The 23,072-nt window shown below is 37.3% G+C and overlaps 3 protein-coding genes across 6 annotated transcripts in view; 2 read left to right on the top strand and 1 right to left on the bottom strand.

Moving 5' to 3' along the window:
• The window catches only part of rnf11b (ring finger protein 11b), a 19,953-nt gene extending 17,270 nt beyond the window's left edge, over positions 1-2,683 (top strand). Inside the window, exons 3-4 of one of the 3 annotated variants that reach the window (XM_081348731.1) lie at positions 226-395; positions 1,742-2,683. In XM_081348731.1, the coding sequence (XP_081204857.1) occupies positions 226-395; positions 1,742-1,913 (342 nt within the window). In that variant the 3' untranslated portion in view covers positions 1,914-2,683. The remainder of the gene's footprint in view (positions 1-225; positions 396-1,741) is intronic. The other 2 variants (XM_081348729.1, XM_081348730.1) reach the window with 2 other exon arrangements.
• A 6,208-nt stretch (positions 2,684-8,891) lies between these two features.
• cdkn2c (cyclin-dependent kinase inhibitor 2C (p18, inhibits CDK4)) lies at positions 8,892-13,010 on the bottom strand. The gene is made up of 3 exons (XM_081348833.1): positions 12,828-13,010; positions 11,739-12,414; positions 8,892-10,026 (listed from the first exon to the last, which is right to left on the bottom strand). The coding sequence occupies exons 2-3, from the start codon at positions 11,868-11,870 to the stop codon at positions 9,655-9,657; spliced, it is 504 nt and encodes a 167-aa protein (XP_081204959.1). The 5' UTR covers positions 11,871-12,414; positions 12,828-13,010; the 3' UTR covers positions 8,892-9,654.
• Positions 13,011-14,022: 1,012 nt separating this feature from the next.
• faf1 (Fas (TNFRSF6) associated factor 1) overlaps positions 14,023-23,072 on the top strand; it is a 76,916-nt gene continuing 67,866 nt past the window's right edge. Inside the window, exons 1-3 of one of the 2 annotated variants that reach the window (XM_081349406.1) lie at positions 14,023-14,331; positions 15,577-15,645; positions 22,173-22,219. In XM_081349406.1, coding sequence (XP_081205532.1) covers positions 14,281-14,331; positions 15,577-15,645; positions 22,173-22,219 — 167 coding nt within the window. In that variant the 5' untranslated portion in view covers positions 14,023-14,280. The remainder of the gene's footprint in view (positions 14,332-15,576; positions 15,646-22,172; positions 22,220-23,072) is intronic. The other variant, XM_081349405.1, reaches the window with a different exon arrangement.

Raw genomic sequence — 23,072 nt, 5'->3', positions numbered from 1 at the left:
AGATCGCCCTCTAGTGGAGCTTTTGCTTGCATGGGCCTCAAATATTAAGATGCTTACTCATAACTGTATTTAACATTGTATTGCTGCTTAGTCAGTTCTGGACAAGTCATATATGCATAATATTGAGTGGCATAAAAGTGGTTAAAGGTCTCAAACCTTACGAAACAGTAATTCATAACATTTCACCATTGTATGTCTTTATACTATATGTGTATGTGTTTTCAGGAGCAGATCCATGTGCCGGTGTACCACCCCACTCCCAGCCAGGCCCGTCTGGCGACCCAACTGACTGAAGAGGAGCAGGTGCGGATCGCTCAAAGGATCGGTCTCATCCAGCATCTTCCTAAAGGTGTCTATGATCCAGGCAGCGACGGCACCGAGAAGAAGATTCGAGAGTGAGTGATGATATTGTGTATCTGTTTGCTTCTTAGTTATATTAAAGGTATTGAAAGCACCATTTATTTCAGTCGACCCTGAACGCATGTTTACTGTGAGGGGAAAGGAATCAAGTTCAGCTGAAAATCTGCTATGATTAGGACTACGTGTTAAATTATGAAATACCATTGAACGGTTTTATTCCAAGACTAAGAGCAACAGCATGGGTCTTCCTTATCAGTAAATGATGGAGACGCTTTAACTGCCGCCTGGGACTTTTAACAGAACTATTAATTTGCAGACTTTATATGGTGGGATTTAAGTCTCATCAAAGTTCAACGGGTATGAAATATCAAAAATACAAGCAAACACAGGGATAAAGTTGTTTAAATATGTTTTCCTATCCCAGCTTATTATGCCGAAACCTCTATAAGTTAGCCATTCATAATCTAAAGCCTTCAAAATGTGTAAACAGTGTCTGTGTCACTGTATCAAACAATGCTCTGTTTGAACGCCCCAACTAAGCTGACAGAAACTTTAGCTCAACCAATAGGGCAAGTTTAAGATGGGACTGTTGTCTGACCAAGAGCAGAAAGGGAAAGTGTTCACTGTTCAGTTAAACCAGTAAAAGCAGTCAGTGAAACCGCAATAACAATGAATGCACAGTGTTTTGAAAGGGAAACGCTATTATCGGCATTAATCATTTTAATCTTTTGACAGCTAACGTTCCTGTGCACGGTTCAGAACTGAATTGGCAATTCCTTTTAAATATATACCATTCAAATTTGTTTTAATGCATTCATACTTCTATTCAGCAAGGATGGAATAAAATGACATTTTCTATTCATCAAAAAATCCTGAAAAAAAAGCGGCACAACTGATTTCAACATTAATAAGAAATGTTTCCTGATCAGCAAATCCGCATTTTAGAATGATTTCTGAAGAATCATGTGACTCTGAAGACTGCTAAAAATTCAGCTTTGCCATCACATTACATTTGAAAATATTTTCAAATAGAAAAGTTACTTTAACTTGTAATAATATTTCAGAATAGTACTGTTTTTACTCTATTTTTGATCAAACAAATGCAGTCTTGGTGAGCAGTGTATATCCGTGTAAGGCTTTTATTTAAACCAAACCAAACAACCTGAAGCTGGCTTACGAGATTTAAAAAAAACCTTCTTTTTTTTTTTATTGCAATTCAGTCAATTCCTTTCTTTCCCATTCAAACTCCACTTCAACATCCTGCAGGGCGTGACCAACTTTTTTTAAATTCTACGTTACGCCCAGCCTGTGGAAATGCTGTACCCTTTGTTGTCCGGCGTATCGCGGTGTGTGTGTCAACACGTTCTCTCTCTCTGCGCAGGTGTGTGATCTGCATGATGGACTTTGTGTACGGAGACCCCATTCGATTCCTCCCCTGCATGCACATCTACCACCTGGACTGCATAGACGACTGGCTGATGAGGTCCTTCACGTGTCCCTCCTGTATGGAGCCTGTAGATGCTGCCTTGCTCTCGTCCTATGAAACTAACTGACTACTTCCTGCACTGATCCCCGCCCTGCGCACACACAGCCCTCGAGCCCTGTCCTCACACAGCCCCTTTGCATAAAGAGACAACCGTTCCACCCGACTGGGGCGTGGAGTGGCGTGCCCGTGGCATCGTGGGAAAAAGGAGGACCTGCTAGGCCACAGTGATAATTAAACCCCTCCTGCATTGTCCTGCTGGACAGGGAAATTTGCAGGAGCCCTTTTGCACCCTGACGACTTTATCATGCGATTCCCTTTGTCTCTCGTTGACGACACCCAGACTCGCGCACCATTCCACCGTAGCAACACTTACACTGGAAGGAGACGAACCTTCGAGGACTCTTAAAAACACATCTTCAACGTTCAATCTCTATTTATTCCCTTCTTTCTCAGTGTCTGTTTCCATAAAGGGCTTGTTTGATTTCTGCCGAAGCGGCAGTGGAGCAAAACAAATAGCATTGCGCATACACATGCAAAGTAAAAAATGTTTCCTCATGATTTTTGCACTTTTGACTCAAAGAATTAAGCCCAACTGTACACACACACACATGCACACAGGAATCATCCCATACAACTTTTATTTAACCACAAGCTATAGCTTTTGAGTTTGTATGTTTGTTTACTTGTTTTAAACTATATGAACACTTCAGCTGCCCAGTTTTGTGTTGAGAAATGATCATTTCTCTGTCGGTTGTGAGCACCAAATCTGAATGGAGTTGGGGAAGCGATTAATTAATAATAATAATAATAAAATATTATATATATCCTGCATTATTTAAAATGTCAAAATAATGGCTGATCTCACATGTTGGTCAAGCTGTAATGTTATGTTGCTTTTTGCTTTGTGAATCATGTTTTTTTTTTTTTTTCACGTAGTTTTAAAATCATCATTACTGTTAATGTAGTAACAACTGAAAAATTGTATTTACAGACACACAAAAAAACACTGAAATCATGCAAAGTCTGAAGGTGGCTATGAGGTCAGCCTCATAGTGATTAATGCAATATAGACCATATGACTCACATTAGTACACGAATGAGTGTGCGAAACTGCTCGATAATGAGAATTTCACCTTCTTTGCTGATGCACTTGTGTTTTGTTAACTTTATTGTACATAGTGCAATGATATATATTTTAGTGACTTTTATTTGAATTCTCAGTACCAGATACTTTAAAAGAAGTCTTTATGACATCATGAGGGACTCGTAAGCCTAAAAAAAGAAACATTTGAATCTTTCATGGATTCAGCTAAGCAAATAGCGAGTGTTTTTCCCTTTTGTTTTTTTTTGTGGGAAAAACTTTTTTCCCATAGACTTCAAATACTTGGCATTAATTTGCGGTTTTTGTGGAATACTAGACAACGGGCAGTGGATGATCACACCCAAAGCCGGGATGTGCATGAAAAGCTGTTTGATGTTTATTCGAAATGAAAGATGGTTTGTGTTTGGTGAAATTACGCCCAGCCCTCTTGCTCTGTCTATGACTATAAAAAAAAAAGCACAAGAGAGCATCAAGTTTTATATAAAGACAAAGTAATTGTTCGAAATGAGAACTGGTAGTGGGTGATGTACTCATTAAATCTGTCCCCTTAATTAATCAAAACAGAAAAAGTTCTGGTGGTTAGTGGCTGCTATTGAAGTGAAGATTTTGGTTTTTTTCCTCGTGTTTGAACTCATGCCTTGTGTGGAGTGACTGTAAGTGTGTAGTTAATGAAAGTGGAGGATATGTTCTTCATAGAAAAATCCATTGACCTGTTTTTGCACAGTACTTTTAGTTTTAGTTTTTGTCTTCTCTTTTTTTTTTTTCTTTTTTTTTTTTGGGTCTCTCCACACAACGTGGAGCTCCATTGCCTTAGACCAGAATAGCAGGAGGCTTTTGGCTGGACGTCCTGGGCTGACGGGGGCTCTACACCAGCATCGGGAGGACGGAGTGATGATGATGATGATGATGATTGAGCATTTGGACGTAATAAACTGCGTTCACAGACACTTTTTGCTCCTGAGAGACATGTCATCAATGCAATGCCATACATGAAACTGATTCTCCATGATGTGCTGGGAGCACATGGACATTATCTGTGATCTGTTTGTATGTGACACGTGTGTGTAAGGCTGTGAGAGTCTCCCGTTTGTCTGTCTGTGAATATATATATATATATATATATATATATATACATATTCACATAAACATGTATATATAAAATTATGCATCTTCTATGTACTACAGGCAAATAATAAATAGAATTTATGCTATGAAATTGTCTGATTGTGTTTATTGTTCTATTTGAATATCAATTTTCATTAAAAATGTAATTTAATACATTATATAATGCTTAACAGATCATTAAGTGGCATGTATCCATATAGTTAGAATGTAGTGAAACTACACACACACACACACACATCTTAAATGTCTGGCTTTCTGCAGCTTAGGCTAGCCTATTCATAAAATGTGGTCTGATCTTAATTTAGGTTACAGTTATAGACAAACAATCTGACTAAACTAATAACACACGAGCAAATGTGCTTTTTACATATTTATAATTGTCAATACTGTTTTTCTATAATTGTGACTGTCTTAAATTAACCACATTTTATGAGTTTTCCAATGGCGCACAAACGTATTCTTGCCAATGTAGGCTATTATTAATGAAAGTTATTATAAATCGTTAAATAATTTTTTAACTCATTGTTCTTTGTAAAAAATACGTCACTACGTAATGATATTATTCTGAAATGTTGCTCATTAAAACGGGTAAAAAAAAAAAAAAAAAAACGGGTTCGTTTTTTCCCGCACAAGAGGGCGCTATAACTGTCATGTCGAAGCCAGTCGAAGCACATTAACTGCTGAGTCACTTTTGTTGTTATGCTATACCCAGCCATTTTCACTCAGATTTAAAAACTAGATATTTTTAATGAAGGGTTGGCCATAACTAGAAAAAAACCCGTGAAAATAATGTAATGTATTGTTATAGCCGTGCTGTTTAGAGCTTGTTTTCTTATGTGAGCTTGCCTTCTAATGTTATTCTGTATAGGCTATATTTAGTAGGCCTACAGTACCGTTAATCAGTTAGTGATGGATGTCTTTGTAAAGTGAATTTTATATGAGAGGATTTTTTTTGTAATAATACACATTTGCCAAGCTTTACTGCATACCATACAAGGGCATAGGGAAGACGGGCCTAGTTGTCACACTTTTTTACTCCAGCGAATATGTTCAAGTGAAGTTTTATTTTCAGTTTCTGTATTGGCTCATACATACCTTAAAATCTTGGCTGCAAAAACAAAACAAAAAAATACTTAACACGTGCGTCCAAGTCATCTTCATTTATATAGCGCTTTTAAACGTGAAAATCATGTAAACATTATATAATGCTTAACAGATCATGTACGTGGATCATTAAGTGGTATGTCCATCCTTATTGCCAAGGAAAAAAGACACTTCATTAAACATAGCTCACACTACTCTATGTGGGGTAAATCACAAAGCGATCATGCTTTGTACTGACGTTGATTTAAGAAGAATATAGCTTATTTCAATGTTAAATATTACATTTAAATCTAAATATTAAATGTTTTTTTTAAGATATCAATATACCTGGAAATATAAAAAAATATATATTTTCAAAAAGCATTTTAATTACTAACTAACACAATTTATAAATGTGCCAACCTGGCCTGACCTGAAAGTCCCTGTGAAAATTCCTCTTCTATGGATATTTACATACATGCTGCATATGTAAATATGTACATATTTGTTTAATATCTGCTACTCAGAAATATAGTTTGCATAGAGGCTCTGCAACCTGCTAGTGACATAAAAACTCATTTGGTGCCCTTTTAATAACAAACTGTTCAGGTGTAACGATTCCTGAACATCTTTAGAAAAAGCTGTTTTTCAAAATACTTTGTAAGTTACCGGGTGCAAAGCAGAGCATTTGCATGCTGATGTATCTCTGCAAACTCTGCTCATATTTCCATTATCCACCATATTGTGTTACAACCCCCAGTGCCTGTGCAGAAAGTGGAAGGAAGCTGCACTTGAACTGAGTTCTGTGCTGTCAGTCACTGCGACCACAAATTCATTTTTCATGAAAGCAAAATGCACAGTGAATTAATTTTTCATGAAAATGGAAAGCAAAATGCACAGTGGTGAGTGGTACTTCCCGAAGTCTTATACAAGTGTATCTGTTGACTGGCCAATGCCTCACCACCACAGGGCTTTTGGACATATTGTATCACCCCTTCTGTGTAAAGAGGGTTTTCAAGTGGCTCTCCACCTGGCAGCTGCTCACAAGCTCTTGTAACACTCATAAATTACAAAGTAGCAAATTTGTTATATTGCCCACAAAATCAGTGATGCTTCGGCTGTAAAGCAACGGGTGTTTTATTCAGTACTCTGCTTGAACTTTCAAACATCAAGAAAGACAGACTGGACGCTTTTTTATATTATTATTATTTGCATTTATTGAATTTAAAAAATGTTTTTAAAAAAGCCCTGAGGTTGAAAAGTAATTACCCCATGCAAATACATCAATTATTACATTATACTGATGTAAAACATGACATAAATACATATATGCAAAAAAAATATGCATTTTGGATCAATAGAATGACAAACAAGGGTTGGTGTAAGTTGAAAGATTTTGTCATTCAGTGACCTCAAAATATTGCAGTTGAGCAATTAAACAGACACTGCAACAAAAAAAAAAAAAATCAGACACCGGCCGGGGTAAACAGTTTGTGAAATGCAGATGAAAGGTCTGCCACACAATGCTCCCTCGTGTCTCCATTAGGTTCAAATGGAACTGACCTCACAGCAGGGCGACTTAAATAACAATAATGAAAAATAAAAATAAGTAAATAAAAAATGATGACCCATTCTGGGCTTAAAATATTATTCAATGAAGAATAAAGGATCTGTTTATGCAATCAGAATTAACCCTAATGCAATTCATTTTTACTTGTATTAAAATAATATAAAGGCCTCTCTTAAAATATTCTCCAGTATAGAAAAAATATATTTTGCATTGATCACTCCTACATTAAAAACTGCATATAACTGTTAACTACCAGCTCCATCAAAGGTCAAAGCCCTCTATACACCCACTTTCAAGAGAAATTACAGTTTTGATGTTCTCAGCAGACATCTATAAACAATATATCAAATTTATCACAGGTAAGCAAGGATGGATGCATGTGTAGAGTACAGATGGTCATACAATATCTGACATGACTGAGAATAAGGGTCAACTTATTTTTGTTTTCAGTAGATTACTGACATGTGTCAAAATCTTCAGTAAAATCTTATAATCTTGCTATACATTCAACATGTTACATATTGATTCTAAGTTGTTGTTTTGATTGACTCACACATAGTTCTCCCAATAAACATAAAGCTTTCTTTTTAAATTTTTAGCCACACCATAAACTGACCATAAACATGCCCAAACATGTCTAGAGGTTTTGCACATTATAAGAAGTTATTTTATTTACCTATTTCATCGTTGACAGTCGATATAAACCCGTGTTGAGAGCTGAATAATTGTCATAAATGTAATTAATTCGATTTGAAGAATAAAACATCGTGCGTTTCTAAGATTTTACGCAGCACCGCAACCAGGAAGAAGATCACTGCTCGGCATCTCCATGATCATGAAAACTGCGTTTAGAAGCGCTTAACACCCTAAAAGTTTCGTCTTCTCTTGCAGACTGCGCTTGGAGAGAATCGTGAGCGTTTTTACACCGAAAGCGCCCAAATTTGAAAATCTTGGCACCGCGCAGCGGACTGTTTCCTCCCACCGATCTAACGGATTTCTGCTGCTGCACGACCATGAGAACCCTCACAGAGTCACCATTTTATCATTCACCGTCTATCCTTTTATATTGTGCGAACATAACAGTCAATGTATCCACGACACCCACGAACCCTAAAAATAAAAGCGCATTGCATATCCAAGATAATATGGCTCATTATACGAATTCGTGCTAAAACGTGTCCTCAGTCCTGTTTGTAGTCTGGTTTTGAAATGAATGACTGCCACACACCACACGTCAAAATATTTGTTTTAGATTAGCTACTGAGAGAAATAATGTGCCCTCATGACGCATATTTAGCTTTCACCGCATGCGTTTTTATTTGCTGTTGGTTCGATAGCCTATATGTGGGTCAATAACAAATGATGTCCGAGATTGTGGAAAGAATATTTTAAAACGCATGTATCAAGTTATTAGATAGGCCTATATAATATTTGTATTCATGTTGGTTTCATACATTTTGAAAAAAAAAAAAAAACAACACACACACACACACACACACCTTTTTCTATAAAAATGGATTTAATGACTCGCCATCTACTAAAATACGGTCTTTTGCACCTTTAATAGACGTGAGTATATACAAACATATTAATGTAGGCTACAACTCCCCCCCAAATATCATGAATTATTGAGTCTAGAGAATTTAGCATTAGGCCTACTTTGTTTGACCTGAACAAGACGTGCCTTGTCATGAAAAGGTCAAAATGTTTGAAAAATATCTTCCTGCTTGTTACTTATGCCACACTGATTTTCAAATATTAATATTTTAAAGCAAAATGGCTTCGCTGTTAATTTTTAAAGAAATAAAATGAGCAGATAATGCCAAATTTACTCCAACCTCCACCTCCCACCACCAAACGCTGTTTTTTTTTTTTTTTTTTTTTTTTACAATCTCCGGACAGTTTCACCGCCAATTACTTTAAAAAAACCCCACAAATAAACCCTATACATACAAATTTTAAAAGGACTTTTATTTTATGAATTAAAAAAATATATTTATTATAAAAGGTGAGAGAAATGTAGCTAATTCTCGTCAAATTAATCATTTAGTTTCGACTTTTCACTACAACGAAAGCTAAATCTGATAATTGTCAACTGTCAGGCTTTCTGTTTACAGAGGGAACGGCAGACAACTGGTGTTCTGCTAAAAATATATACAACTCTGCCACTGCTAACGTCACAGCGTTTTTATTTAGCCTGCTTTAAACATTCGACAACACCAAACAACAGTTTCAAATATTCCATGTTTTAATACAGTCTCATAATGTGTTCTAGGCCTACCCGTATTTCAGCGACACGAGGCCGGTTAAACACAACGTCATGAAAACATACTGAAACAGTTTAACAGGTGTCTTTGGTTATTTTGCAAGGTTTTAATATTTTAAATGCGACAAAAGACATTTCACAGTTAAAAGGGCATTAATTACAAGCAAAAGTGCAAATTGAATGTCATAAAACTAAACAACAAAAATCAGAGCAGTCAGGGGTTAGGTTATTATTATTTTTTGACCATTATAGTGCAATTACTTCAAGACAAGGGGATTGATTTCTTTGAGCACATCGATTAATCTAGATTATAATTTTTTCTTGTTATAATACAGGACATATAGGTATGAGCTTGAAAGTTATAGTGAAAGAAATGATCTACAAATCTAAAATGGAGACTATGAGCTGAAAGATATGACCTGGGGTCTGGGGAAAAAAACAACAACTCATTTATCCAGTTGAAATTGTGGGCCATGTGAATTACATGCAATGTCAAATGTTAATTGTTCTTCACAAAACGTCAAGCCCCTGAGCCCAATATTTTACATCGCAATAAGAGGTAGTTGGCTGAATTTCCCGCAATGCAACAACAAATCGCCCATTCAGCATTTCTCTGCTACCTCTGTTCCACAACAAAACACACAGGCCCATAATCATAATCTCTAGCTGGATTGTGAAGGCGCAATGTTCTCTAACCACTCCACAGTTTGATATCTTTTGTGCAATGACGCCAAGTCAAGAGGCGTTTGGCCTTTTGCGTTCCGCAGAAACGGCTGCGTGTTGCAGGAAGATACGAGATACTGCACGACATCCAGGCATCCTTCTTGCGCCGCCAGATGCAGAGGCAGGTTGCCCTTGTTGTCGAGAAGATTGACATCAGCACCATTCTGCGCGAGCACCTGTAGAGTGTCCAGATACCCGTCTCGCGCGGCGTCGTGACTGACGGTCAGTCCTAGGATGGGGTCGCGCGCGTTCGGGTCTGCGCCTGCTCGAAGCAGCGTCTCTGCTATGCGCGGGCAGCCAAGTTTCATCACCTGAGAGAACAACCCAAAGAGAACACGTGTTAAAATATAAACATGTGCGTAACATGTAACATGTGCATGTAACAATAGTCTTACAATAATTCATTCATGACATAAATAATGTTTTTAGCGAAAGTGTGCATTTTTAATAAGCATTATGAGTGGTTTATTGAAGGTTTCAATCAAGATTATATGGAAAATATGTATGAATGCACGAGGGAATAGTGTATTTTAGGTCAAATTGCCAACATCTTTTAGTTATGTACACGTATATGTGTGTGCATATATATATATATATATATATATATATATATATATATATATATATATATATATATATGATAGTTCTAAGAATGTGTACCAATTATTCCTGATGTCATTTTTGCTGCATGCAAATAGAAAGAAATCGAAGAGAGGAATTGCAGCAAGAATAACCTCTACTTCAGAACGATATAAAAATTTTTTTAAAAGCGAACAGAATTTCGACAGAACATAGGCCTATATTAAGTTATAAAGTGATATAATTCCCAGGGGGGAAAAAATCACCATAGCCTATACGAATTATGTTTATGGAAATTTCATTGAGATCACCAGTACATCATACGAATATTTTAATATGGCTAATGCTCCATCTCAAACGATTTTAAACCTTGTATAATTATTATGCAGGCATTTATTTTTACCTTAATTAAGAGACCACGTGGAATGTTTATAGTCTTTTATAAATTCCTTTGTCACATCACAGACACATTTTAAAGGTGATAACACGAGAAATAAAAAGTACAGTGACCAGTCATAGCACTTAAAATATACACCTTTCCTTATTCATTCATATATATTTTAACATGAAATCGTAATGTTGATCAAACAAAATTTCACGAATATTTTATGTATCATCTATGCCACATTTGCATATAGGCACATTGGCATATGCTACATAGCAGCACCGAGGGGATTACCCAGAGTTTAGATTATCACTCATTCCGAAGCTGAGAGAATATAATTTGTGTGAATATGACACAAGCACAGTAATATCAACATATTTCATGTTGACCGAAATTAAATAGCTATATTGTGCTTGGTGTAAGTCCAGACGGCCTTCTCACAAGTAGAATATTTGATTAATAACTGAAATAACAATTTAAAAAGTAGAAACAGCCTCTCGAGTCTTATTGGATGTTCATATATAATTTTAATTGTATTTAATTGTAGAGTTTTATCTTACCCCATAAAAGTAAAAAATAAACATAAGCATCTACAATCACTTCTGGCCTTATTGCCAATAAAATTTACACTACGTGACCAACTTTGTTGTTACACCTACGTTGTAAAAAAAAAACCCCCTTAAACAATTACAATAACATCTGAATCTGTAAAATGCTGCCAAAAAAAACTATAATGTATTTTCTTTAGCTCGTGATCTGACTACAGTGTAATAAAACAGGTTTCAGTTACACACAATAAATGCTTTATGTATCTGCTAAATTTGTTGGCATAATAAAATATAGATTATTTGCAACAGGTGCTACTTGTTGGTTTGCAGGTAAACTTTAAAAAAGAAAAACCACAGGTTTAGTTAGAAGTAAGCCAACCAACCAGGCCACTGCTCATGGTGACTGCAAGGAAAAGGACAAATTGTTTTCGTGAGGCTGATGTACTATGCATTATAAACAACACCGTGTTTCTTTAGATATGAAAGTTGATCGTGGAGATGAGCGTCTAACCTGCAATGGTGTCCTGCCGAACTTGTTCCTCTCATTAACGTTCACGTTGCTTTGCAGTATCTGCTCAATTTCCATCAGATTTCCCTGCGCAGCTGCAGTGCTCAGTCCATCTATAGCTGTGTCCTCGGCCATTATATACTGACAAAGGAGGTCAAATATCTCTGATGCTTGCTTTTAAAAAAATGTACGCTGGTTTATATGGCAAAAGTACTACAGAGCTGTAGTAAATAGTCCGATCCTCCAGCCCCCCTAAAAAAAATATCCGTTGGAGACGCGCCAAGGTCCACCCACATTAATATCGTCCTACCGAAGCCATCGGAACCAACGGAGAAAACAGGGATGCCATGCCATCTCTTATCAAATATATGGACATTCAAGCAATATATGCAAAAAACAACCAAAGCAAAACAAACATCATCCTTTATATGATCAAGGCGCGAGGATCCTTTCCGTGTCCATGAATGACACGAAGCTCTGCCGTGGTCTCGGTCCAGATATGATGATCTCGCATTCAAACAGATCTGTAGTAGTCACATGAAAACTGCTCGCATCTGAGAGCCAAACTTCCCTTTCACGAGTCCTCTGATATTAACTATATGCAGGTGCATTGGGCTGGAGAACTGGAATGCGTTCATGGCATTGGCAGATGTTGTCATTTCAAGCCTCCAAACGACCTCTGAAAACAGATGAATAGAGAGAGAAGACTGTTATTCGCGAGGAAATTTTTTATTTAGTATCCAGTGGGTTCGCAAGGATGTGTTGCAAGTTTAATGCAAGCTTCCCGCCCATTTTGAATATGAAACAAACATTGAAAAACATCTTCTTTGATGTGCGCATCAAAGAACGCTGGCATGAGGGTTATCAAAACTGGTTAACTGACACTGGTCGCCGATATCGAGTTGACACGCGTAGAAATAATCTTTAATGGGTTTTCATGCTGCGAGGAAGCATTTCAAACTGCAGCAGTGAATATCTAAATGTTCTTCTGTCGTGGTGATTCCTCGCACTGAGCTGCAGTTACACTGTGACGATACAGCAAGATGACGACGTCATAATGGATCATTTAAAATGAAACATTGTATCCAATACCTGCAGGATGGTTACGTCGCGGGCATCGAGTTATCCTCTCCAAATGGCTCATACGCGTTGAATAAGCTGGTTGCAAGACAGCTGACTTTGTCAGTGAGACTGCCGCTGTTGTTTGACATCACTCCGTTTTTGAAATAAAGAAGGACCGACACTTCCGCCCACTTTTTCTAACAGACGCTGGGTGAGAGGCGGGACTCAACGGTAATGCAGCTGGGGAGAGGCTGCGAGTGTGAGAGATGCATTTTCAGCTTAATTCTCACCGCTTTTGCCATGTTAAGCATTCATATTTGAGCTGCAAAGGCTTTTTAGTGTTGGTGTTCCCAGTGTAAGATTTCTCCCTATATAAATGTGCGTTTGAAGTGAAACCCAGACTGTAGGCTAAAACACTGCAAGGTTTATATTCAGTCATGTGAACTGCCGAGATGCTACCCCTCCAGCACACCATAAGTATAATTTTCTGAAAACGGCCAGTTAATATTTGACCATCCCATCGTTTTGTTTAATCATTGGAACGAATAGTGCTCAATAGCTGTTTACATTAATACTACACACTAATAGGCTATAATTATAGCCTACGGACACATATTGCTACATCTCTGCTTAAAAACATATGCCTATTAAACTGGGCAATGCTGTGTCATAGAGGGTTTCTAAGCACTTTTTAGTGGGCTAGGCAGTGAGACCAGCTAAGACCATTTAAGCTGGCCTATATTTATTTATTGTTTGTATGGTTTTACTGGTTTTCTAATCTGAAGATGGTGCTCAGCTTATTGACAAGCTTATCTTTTAGCCTGACCCACTGAAAATCGGCCTAAACCTCTCTAAAATCAGCCTGGTAGGGCTGGCATAACTGCTAAGAGCACACCAAGGAAACCTGTGCATTTAGCCAGAGTACCTGAAAATGAAATCAGCCCTTCTAAACGGTCATAACATGAGATAGTATCACGGTTGGCATTGTAATATCTTCATGTTTACAAAATAAAAACCTCGTTTTGGGGGTTTACACTGATGTAAAACAGTGAGAAAATGCTGCAGATAATAGGGAACTGCCTGTAAACATGTTTTGATAAACTATTTTAGTGATTTTTTTGTTGTAAAATGTCACAGGGTTGTCAAGCAAGTCACTTGTAAGAGAGTCCATTCAAATTCAGCCGCGGCCCTGCTGCTTTAAAAATACGCAGCACTTTCCAACCGTGTGAGGTGCGCGACAGTTCGCAGCACTTCTTTACGGCAGCCGTAGGATGTTTCGTTGCTTTGAACGCCGATCCACAACAGCAAAGTGACGAGAACAGAAAAACTGAAAGCCGCCAAACACTGACAACAAGGCCCAAAAGAGCAGCATTTATACACAATTACCTGCTGCACACTGATAAGCCGTGTCCTGAACTGCTCTTTTGAAATCGGAGGTTGATATTTTTGGGGTTTTTACATGAGTCGTTAGCCTCTCACTGCAATGGCCTCCGACAGCAACATGGACAGAGAAATGATCCTGGCCGACTTTCAGGTGGGTTTACTCGCATATGTTCTTCTAATCTGTAATTTTATAAGGTCTGAGTGTGTAGTTCAGATCCGTTCTTGTGCCTGTGCCTGACTGCTATACGGGTAACGGCTAGTGAAGTCAGTCCTTTTTGTTGACATGTATCGAGATGATGAGCTGTCAGTGGCTTTGTTTGAATTATTCAGCAAAAACGAAGTCTGGCAAGCACATGATCGGGAAAAGTAAGAATAAAATGCTGAAAGTACACCATTTTGTTACCATCTGCCTATATGGAACTAGGAAACATTACAGGACTGACATCTGAATCCTGATCTATATTTTCATGACCCTGTAATGGCCAGAAGCTGTCAGATGACTCTGCACGGTTTTCTCTGTTTGTACACTGCCATCAGCTGTCACAATCCTGTTTTTCAGTTTGTTTGCTTTGAGATTTTGTGAGTCAGTATTGACAATATGTGTTCTAATTTTAAATGTGTCAGATCTAAAATATGTAGCCTAACTAAACAAATATCTTGAGGTGGCAGGTTGCTTATACATGCTAATAAACATCTCTCATATAATTTGATAGCATCTCCTGTCTGTTAGATTGAAGTAAGCTTTGCTGTTACCTACTAGGTGAAGTTAAATATTACATATTAAAAATGCAATATTTTTAATATTACATTTCAAAAGTTTGGGGTCAGCAGTTTTGTTTTTTAAAATAATGTTTTACTTTTATTCAGCAAGGATGCATTAAATTGATCAAAAGTGACACTAAAGACATTTATAATGTTTCAAAAGATTTCTATTTCAAATAAGTTCCGTTCTTTTGAACTTTATCAAAGAATCATGAAAGAATTGTCACTGTTTTCACAAAATATTAAGCAGCACAACTGTTTTCAACATTGATAATAACAAGAAGTGTTTCTTTAACTCCAAATTTCTGAAGGATCATGTGACACTGAAGACTGGAGTAATAATGCTGAAAATGCAGCTTGCATCACAGGAATAAATTACATTTTAAAATATATTACAATAGAAAAGGGATAGTGAAATGTAATAATATTTCACGATTTTTTTCTTGGAGAGCATAAACTACTTCTTTGAAAGCGTTGGCAAATTTGACCAACCCCTAAACTTTTGAACAGTAGTGTATGTGTTAACATTCTCAGAAATTTATTTTGGACCAGTTATGTTATTTCATTCTTTCAAAATAAAAAGAAGAACTTTTGGTTTCTGGTATTTTTTATAAGCAAGTCCATTTTGTTTCAGGCATGTACAGGAATCGACAACATTGCTGAGGCGATCACACTTCTAGAACTGAACAACTGGGACTTGGTGGTAAGATGCTCTTTGTTAAATCTGTAAGACTGATACGCCTAGATTTGTTTTAAACCACAAACCGTTTTAACAAGTGTGTGTCTAATGCCTCCTGCTTATTGTTTGTATGTGGATTGTGGTGATGCAACAGAGACAAAGCCACTGTGTTTTAGTGCAAACTCTATTTAATGGTACCATTGTTCACAGAACATTCTGGGCACAGTTCTGTAGATGTAGTAGCTGCATTCCCATATACCAGTTACATTGTTTTTTAGGAGGAAAATTTAGTCAGTCATCAATGAAACATAGTCTGACATGTTAGTATTCATATTTTTGTATGTGTGCTCAGCAATAATGAAACACACTGTGAACAATTGGGCTATAATCACGGGTGTCATGCATTTTGTGGGGCACCAGTGACCGTTTTGACAATTCTAGTCATGATAGTCTAGTGGTGTAATTTTATAGTATGCATGGAGGCCGGGTTCAAAACATGGTATATTATAAATTTTGAATGAACTATGCAAAATTGCAGCTGAACTGCCAGTGATTTCCCTGCTTTTTATGTATAGAAATCAGTGGATTTTACATTTTTTAGAGAACACTGTTTGTGTTTAATGGAAAAACCCAACCCCAAATCTATTATTGTTTTTAATAAAACGTTACTTACATTTTTAATGTAATAAATCAATGTTCAGAGACCCAGTTATATACCGATGAACCAAAGTGAGAAAATAATTACTGAAACCTTTCTTGTCAACTTTCCAGAATATTACGATTATTATTAGACCTGTCCTACAGTGTGACATGCTATACTATGCTATATCTTAAAAGAATTGGAAACATTGTTTTTCTAATTCTTGTCTATTTATTATACAACACCATTAAAAAATTTGGGAACAGTACTTTTATGCTTTTAAGTCTTTAATGCTCACAAAGGCTGCATTTATTTCAAAATTTCACAGTAAAAACAAAACAAAAACAGTAATATTATGAAATATATTACAATTAACAACAGCTTGGCTCATGGTTCTGTGGTCACAGGTTTGGTAAATACTTGGTACTGCACTATTAGGAGAGCACTGCACAATAAGGACATTTTAGGTCTATACTGATATTTTAATACTGCATTTGGGCTTGGCAATAAGTTACTGCACCTTTAAAAGCATTTAAGAGCTTAAAGCCATACGCTGCTGTAAAATTATGTTGAAGATTACGAAAGAGTATTACATTCAGACACATACACAATGTATTTAAGCTAGTCCCTCAACCAATCCAGTGAGAAATGTTTACTATCTTAGGCCCTGTTTACACCTTGTATAAAGTTGTGTTTTGGTCTATTGGATTACAAGTAGATGAGGGAGACAAATTCCCATTTAATGGTGTTTTAATCCATCTCTTTTTTTCCACTTTCGACCACTTCTGTCCTGATTTCTTCGAAGGGAGGGTCTATTTGTGGGCTGGGCAAATGTATGGGCTTTTTCAGATCTTTCAATCTAATGGACGAAATAAGCTTGATTTACATATGAACGTAAAAGGAGACGATGGGAAAACATACAGAGAGCAGCAGTTTCGTTTCTGCTCTGACAGCCGCAAGACCATGCTGAACAGTGTGGGTGCATGTTAGAAATAAGGAATGAGAGAACATTGTGCTTGGTACATTTTTCATATTCAAACCAAACTTCAGGTCTTTATCCGACAAAGTTTAATACTGTCTGACTTGCGTGCTTCCCATAATATAGGTCAGTAGGTGATATTTTGTGGCTGTTCAAATGCATTCGATTCGTTTTCTTTTCTTTTCTTTTTTTTTGTGGTGATTTTTGCGTTTTATTGTGACAGGACAGTATAGAGCGAGGTGGGAGAGAGACGGGGGACGGGATTGGGAAAGGTCCACGAGCTGGGACTCAAACTCGGGCCGCCCGAGCACAATGGCGCTACATGTCGGCACGCTGACCACCTGGCCATCGGCGTCGACAATGCATTCGATTCGTTTTCATTACGAAAGCAATCCGGCCGAATGCATTTCGGCTTCTGAAAGTGGTCGAAAGTGAAAAAGCTAAAAACGTTTTAGACCCTGTTTAAACCTGTATTTAGCGTCGTCCACTTGTGATCCAATTAACAAAAACACATCTTAATAAGAGGTGTAAATATGGCCTTAGAATTATTCAATCTCTTTTAGGATTTCTTTTTGATTAAGTGATGTTCTTTCAAGTCTTTAGTTATTATCGTTTTACATGACTTCTTTGCATTTACATTACATGGTTCAAGTCACCCAATTTCCGATTTTCTCCTCCCATGCGGCACCGATCGGATATGAGCAACGAACGTGTAAACTGGAAAAGAGCACATGGATTTCGATATTCTCAGATCAGTTTCAGGCCTCATTCAAATGTGAAAATAAATTGATATGTGCATTTGCGTTTGCTATGTAAGCAGACATGTCGGATATTCCCCTGTCGAGGCAAGTCGTTCGTCATTGAAAAAGCAACGGTGGCGAATAAAGTAAACTCCGGTGGACACCAACCACGATCACAAGACTCTTTTTAATGGCACAGTTGATGGTGAAGGCTCAACCCAAATTTTGCTGACCTTTAAAGATGGTGTGGAAAGCAAAAGCTTGTATCATCATTTTGTGTGCGTCCATTGTAAATCACACTGTTTTCACTTTTAAAAGATGATTTAAGCTGGTTGTCAAAAAATAAGACACAGTCAAGAAATCTGAACTGGGAATCAAGACCTGTAGTGTAAATGCGGCTTTACTTTCACTATTGCAGGATAAACTGTTATTGCTAATCATAGTTTTTACAACATGAGCATGAACTGTTTCTATCAATTTGCATCTTTAATTTAGTGCGTTTCATTCCGGCTGCCATCACTCACCAAGTTACATCAAGTATACTCAGATGTGCTGCTTTATTTTATGCTACATCCGTTTGCATTTATTTCTCCCCTGTGTGACGATTCAGTGATACAGAGAATTACTTTGCAGTTCATACACTTTTAATATTTATAATTTCAGAGGCATCAGTAGAGGCAATGAACTGCAGTGCCAAAATGTGTGCCGAATCATGAGTCAAGATCCGTACATGTGTTTTTGTTCAAGTAGGAACTGTTTCACCCCTAGTGAACAAATAGTAGTTCCTTTGTTGCTCCTACTGTGCGGAGCTTATGTGTCTGTTTCAATCGATAATGTTATTTGAACAGACAGTAATGTCTGCTGCAGTCTGCAAATATCCACACCTTTTTATGGCTTTTTCTTATCTATTGCAAACAGGTCATTTAGACAGATCAAAACGGTCCTAAAAATTCCTAGTTGCAGGTGTCCATCTTGAATACATGCTGTGGAAATTGTCATTGAGGTCCTCTAAGGTCTTATACCAGTCTATAAATTACCAGGATGCTTGTATATCACCTTTCAATTGCCGCCACACAAACATTTCACCTCTTAAGCCTAAAACATAGGCTTAAGCAGCTGTGACAGGTGTCATACCACAGACAAAGGCAGATGGGAAAACTATGTTTTGGTTTGGTGAATGTAACAGGAGGCATGTCCTTTGGTGGTTTTCATATTGCTAATTTGCATGAGGGACTCTCACTCTCGACTGACACTCTCCCTAAGTAGTCTTTCCATCTCGCATTTACAGTTCTTAAAAGCGGTATAAAGAATGCAGTGTCAGGACAGATCTAAAGCGACAGTTTTCAAATGAAAATCAAGAAATTGTGGTTTTACAGACAGATTTCTCTCCACAAAGTCGCCCTTTATCTCAAAAGCAGGCTGTTTTACTATATTTAGCAGGAAGCTCGTTGTATGCTGGCAGCCATTCAAAGAAAGCAGGCCCTAGCACATGGTGTGGTTAAGTGCACCTGTAAATGTAATGACTTGCTGTTCCAGCTCGGGGTTACGAGGTTGATGGAGTTAAAAAGAAAAAGAATGAGACTGAGACGAGACGGGACAGCCAGCGTGTGTTTGAACACCCCGCGCCGAAGCCAGGATGTGTGATCACAAAAATGCCGCCCTGCACCTGAGCAAATCTTTCATGAGAAGTCAAATGGCCTTAAATGTGTAGAGCACTTCTTTTACATTTTTGCGAATATCTGATGTTCTGTCTCTACCGCAGACAAAATATGATTTCTGTGGCCTCTACAGGCATGGAAAAAATTTCGGAGCATAGCAAGCATTGCGATGTACGTCTCTGTATACACTTTGTTATTTGGCTCAATCAGGAGCCATTCCATTCAGATCTGTATCCACTGTGCAAGTCTCCTTATCACAGTCTGGCTCCAGAACCCACTTGCTCACACACGCACAGACACAAACACATCAGGCCCATCTCTATGCATTCCACTTCAGTCTGATGAGAGAAAGAGAGGAAGAAATATGTAGCCCACTTTGCTGGATACTGCTTGTATGTTTTATGTTTGGGTTTTCTAATGGAATATCTGATTTCTGTCGCTCTTGATGTGTACCTTTTATCATTGTAAAAAAAAAAGATCAGTAAATTTAGACCATTATTGATTTAAGTAGTTGATGTGAAATTTCAAGTAATGACAGCAGGTATGTCCTGCAGTGTGACATGCTATGCTGTATCTAAAATTAAATGGAAAAAAATGACGTTAAAAAATTTGGGGTTGGTAAGTTTTTTCTTTAATGTAAAAAGAAGTCTCTAATGCTCAACAAGGCTACATTAATTTAATCAGAAACACAGTAAAAGCAGATATTGTGAAATATTATTACTTTTTTTAAAATGACTCTGTTGTATTTTAATATATTTTAAAATGTAATTTATTTCTGTTATGGCAAAGCTGAATAGAAAACCAGCGTTTGAACAGTAGTGTATGCTGTATGCATTTTTATGTCCTCATATTAATTTAATATTCTTAAAACCTTTTAAAAATGATTTTTGTCGCATAGTAGAGATTAGGGAAGTACACAAATTCTAACATGGGGTGTCACAATTGTCAAAGAAATGGTGACTATTCACTTCACCTAACATAAATGCTTCCATTTATTCATTAGTTTTTCTCGATTGCTTAATCACATTTCCTGAAACTATGCCTCGTATTCTCAAAACTGTAAACACAAATCTTTAACGTCTCACCCAATTCCCCAAACATCCTATTTTCAGTTCAAAATGAAGACAGGACACACAAGCCCTCAAAATCGCACACACTACAACATAGTCTAACACACTGGCGCAATAAATTCAAAACAACATTTCCAAAACTGGTAAGTTACTGTATGTTGCTTGTGGTTCCCCCCCTCCTCACAAACCTTTTCACATGATGAACACAAAAGACACAACCAATGGATACATTGGCACATTTTCATTCATTCATGTACTACACAGTGCAACACACACAACAAAACAAAACAAAAACATTTTTTCCCTGTTTTACTTTTTTCTTTTTTTTCATTCTCTCTTTTTTATATTTACTTACAGTAAGATGTGTGTGACCAACATATGACAGTAAAATAGCACACACAAACCTTATTCTAATATGGAATTGTATTGGAATGGTAAAGAGTGTTAAGACGTGACAGGAGGGCCTCCACTCAAGGTTACAATATGATGAACACGTCTAAGAATGTTCCACATATGGTTGAAATACCATCATTTGCCTAGAAAGATAACATTCTGCGAGTCAAGACTATAAAGGAGAAAGGATGCCCTCCCTCCACTGTCACACTCTGTGTCACTCTATTATGTGACTGTACGACTGCTGGCCTTTTCTTGCGAGAAAATACACCTCATCATAGACTATTGGAAATGTTTGTCTCTTATTCAGTGATAAGATTTTGTTTCAACTCCACCACACCTCCCTGAAGGCTCTCGAGGCGACGGTAAAGCGACTCAAATTTGGCCTTACTCGTAGCCCAGCCTCCCTCATAGTCATACCATAAAGACATGGACAACTAGAGTGACTTGAATTTCATCTGAGACTGCTTGTTTTCTTGCCCTTGCCCTTCATCGTCCTCCTCCTCCTCCTTATCCCTCCTCGATCTCTTCCTTCATGTCTTTCTGGATCCATTGTTCCAAAACTCAATCAACTGATTTGGGCCCTTTTATATATCTAATGAAGGATCTGATTGATGTGTGTTCAATTTTGACTCTTAGTGTTTCCACTTGGGTAATTGTGTGCTCACTGAGCTGAAGCTGTGCTGACTTGAGTGAACAATATTGATTGCTAGTGCTTTCTAAATGACAACATGGTCTAGGCAATGAAAAAAAAATGAAGGGATTTGTGTGTAGAGTTTTGCAGACAAATCTGACTCACGTGTCAAAACAGGGAACAGTGTTTATAGTTTAGTGAAATGGGTGTGCTTTTTGCTAAATGGCGTTATGGTTTTGAAATTTTAGTTCAAAATCCTGGTTATAGTGTTTAAGCAATTGAGAAAAACTGTAATATACATTTCAAACTTAAAATCTTGATGCTGACTAAAAAGGTTTCATGTTATGTCACTTTTAAATTGAACTGAACCTAACAGTTATATCTTGTCATCAAAACTGTGAGCTCTCATTAAAAACATATTTGTGTTTTCTCTCTAGGCAGCCATCAACGGAGTGATACCACAAGAAAATGGGATCTTGCAAAGGTATGACGTTCATTTGTTGATTCTTTTGAAATTAAAATCATCAACTCGGGCTTTCCCTTCCCAAGATTATGGCAGAGATTCCACTCTGCTGAACTGCATGTGCTTTTTAAAGATAGTCTTTAGAGTAGAGATTAATGCGGGTAAACTCCAAAGACGGCACATTACCTGAATCAAGTCCCAGCTGAGCTTGATGGCTCGAACGAGGTGGTTACTGCTTTCATGCCCCTGTAAAATGAAACTGGCCTCTTCTCAAAAGGGCATTCGTCTCTGAGCTATAATGAGACCCAGCTGTGGCTGCTGCTGGTTCCCTGGATGTTAAGGAATCGAGGGGGAAATGTCAGAGCAGCTTGCGTCTCGGCTTGTAGAGCCTTTGGTCGAGCTCTTATCATGTCTGCTCATCTGATATAGTCAAATTAGAAGTGCTCTACCATTTTACATCTGGCTAATCAGCAATCTAACTACTGAACACAAAATCCTGAAATTTAATATTGCGTGATCTTGCTTCATTTCATAATTCACAATTTTTTGTAATAGACTCTATGCACAATTGCTTCCGCATTTAGCCACATGGTCACTGCAACTTCCGGTGCAGCGCAATGTATGGAAATTGTGAGAAATTTAAGCACAAAACATGTTACACGGCAGGACAAAGAATTATTGATATGATCCACCTTCACACTAAAGGTATTTAAACTTTGTTTTAGTTTAATATAATATACTCAAATTGTATGTATACTATAATTGATAATAGGCTATGTACTATATTATAATATAATGTAATTATTTGTGATCGGCAGTTATTAGAAATATGGCAGAAAGGTTTTGCTACTATCACAGTTTGCTATGCGAGCAT

This window comes from Scardinius erythrophthalmus, assembly GCF_964197995.2.
Source record: "Scardinius erythrophthalmus genome assembly, chromosome: 20".
NCBI classification, from domain to species: Eukaryota; Metazoa; Chordata; class Actinopteri; order Cypriniformes; family Leuciscidae; genus Scardinius; species Scardinius erythrophthalmus.
Note: the sequence above shows the minus strand (reverse complement) of the source record. Positions and strands in the feature narration are given on the sequence as shown.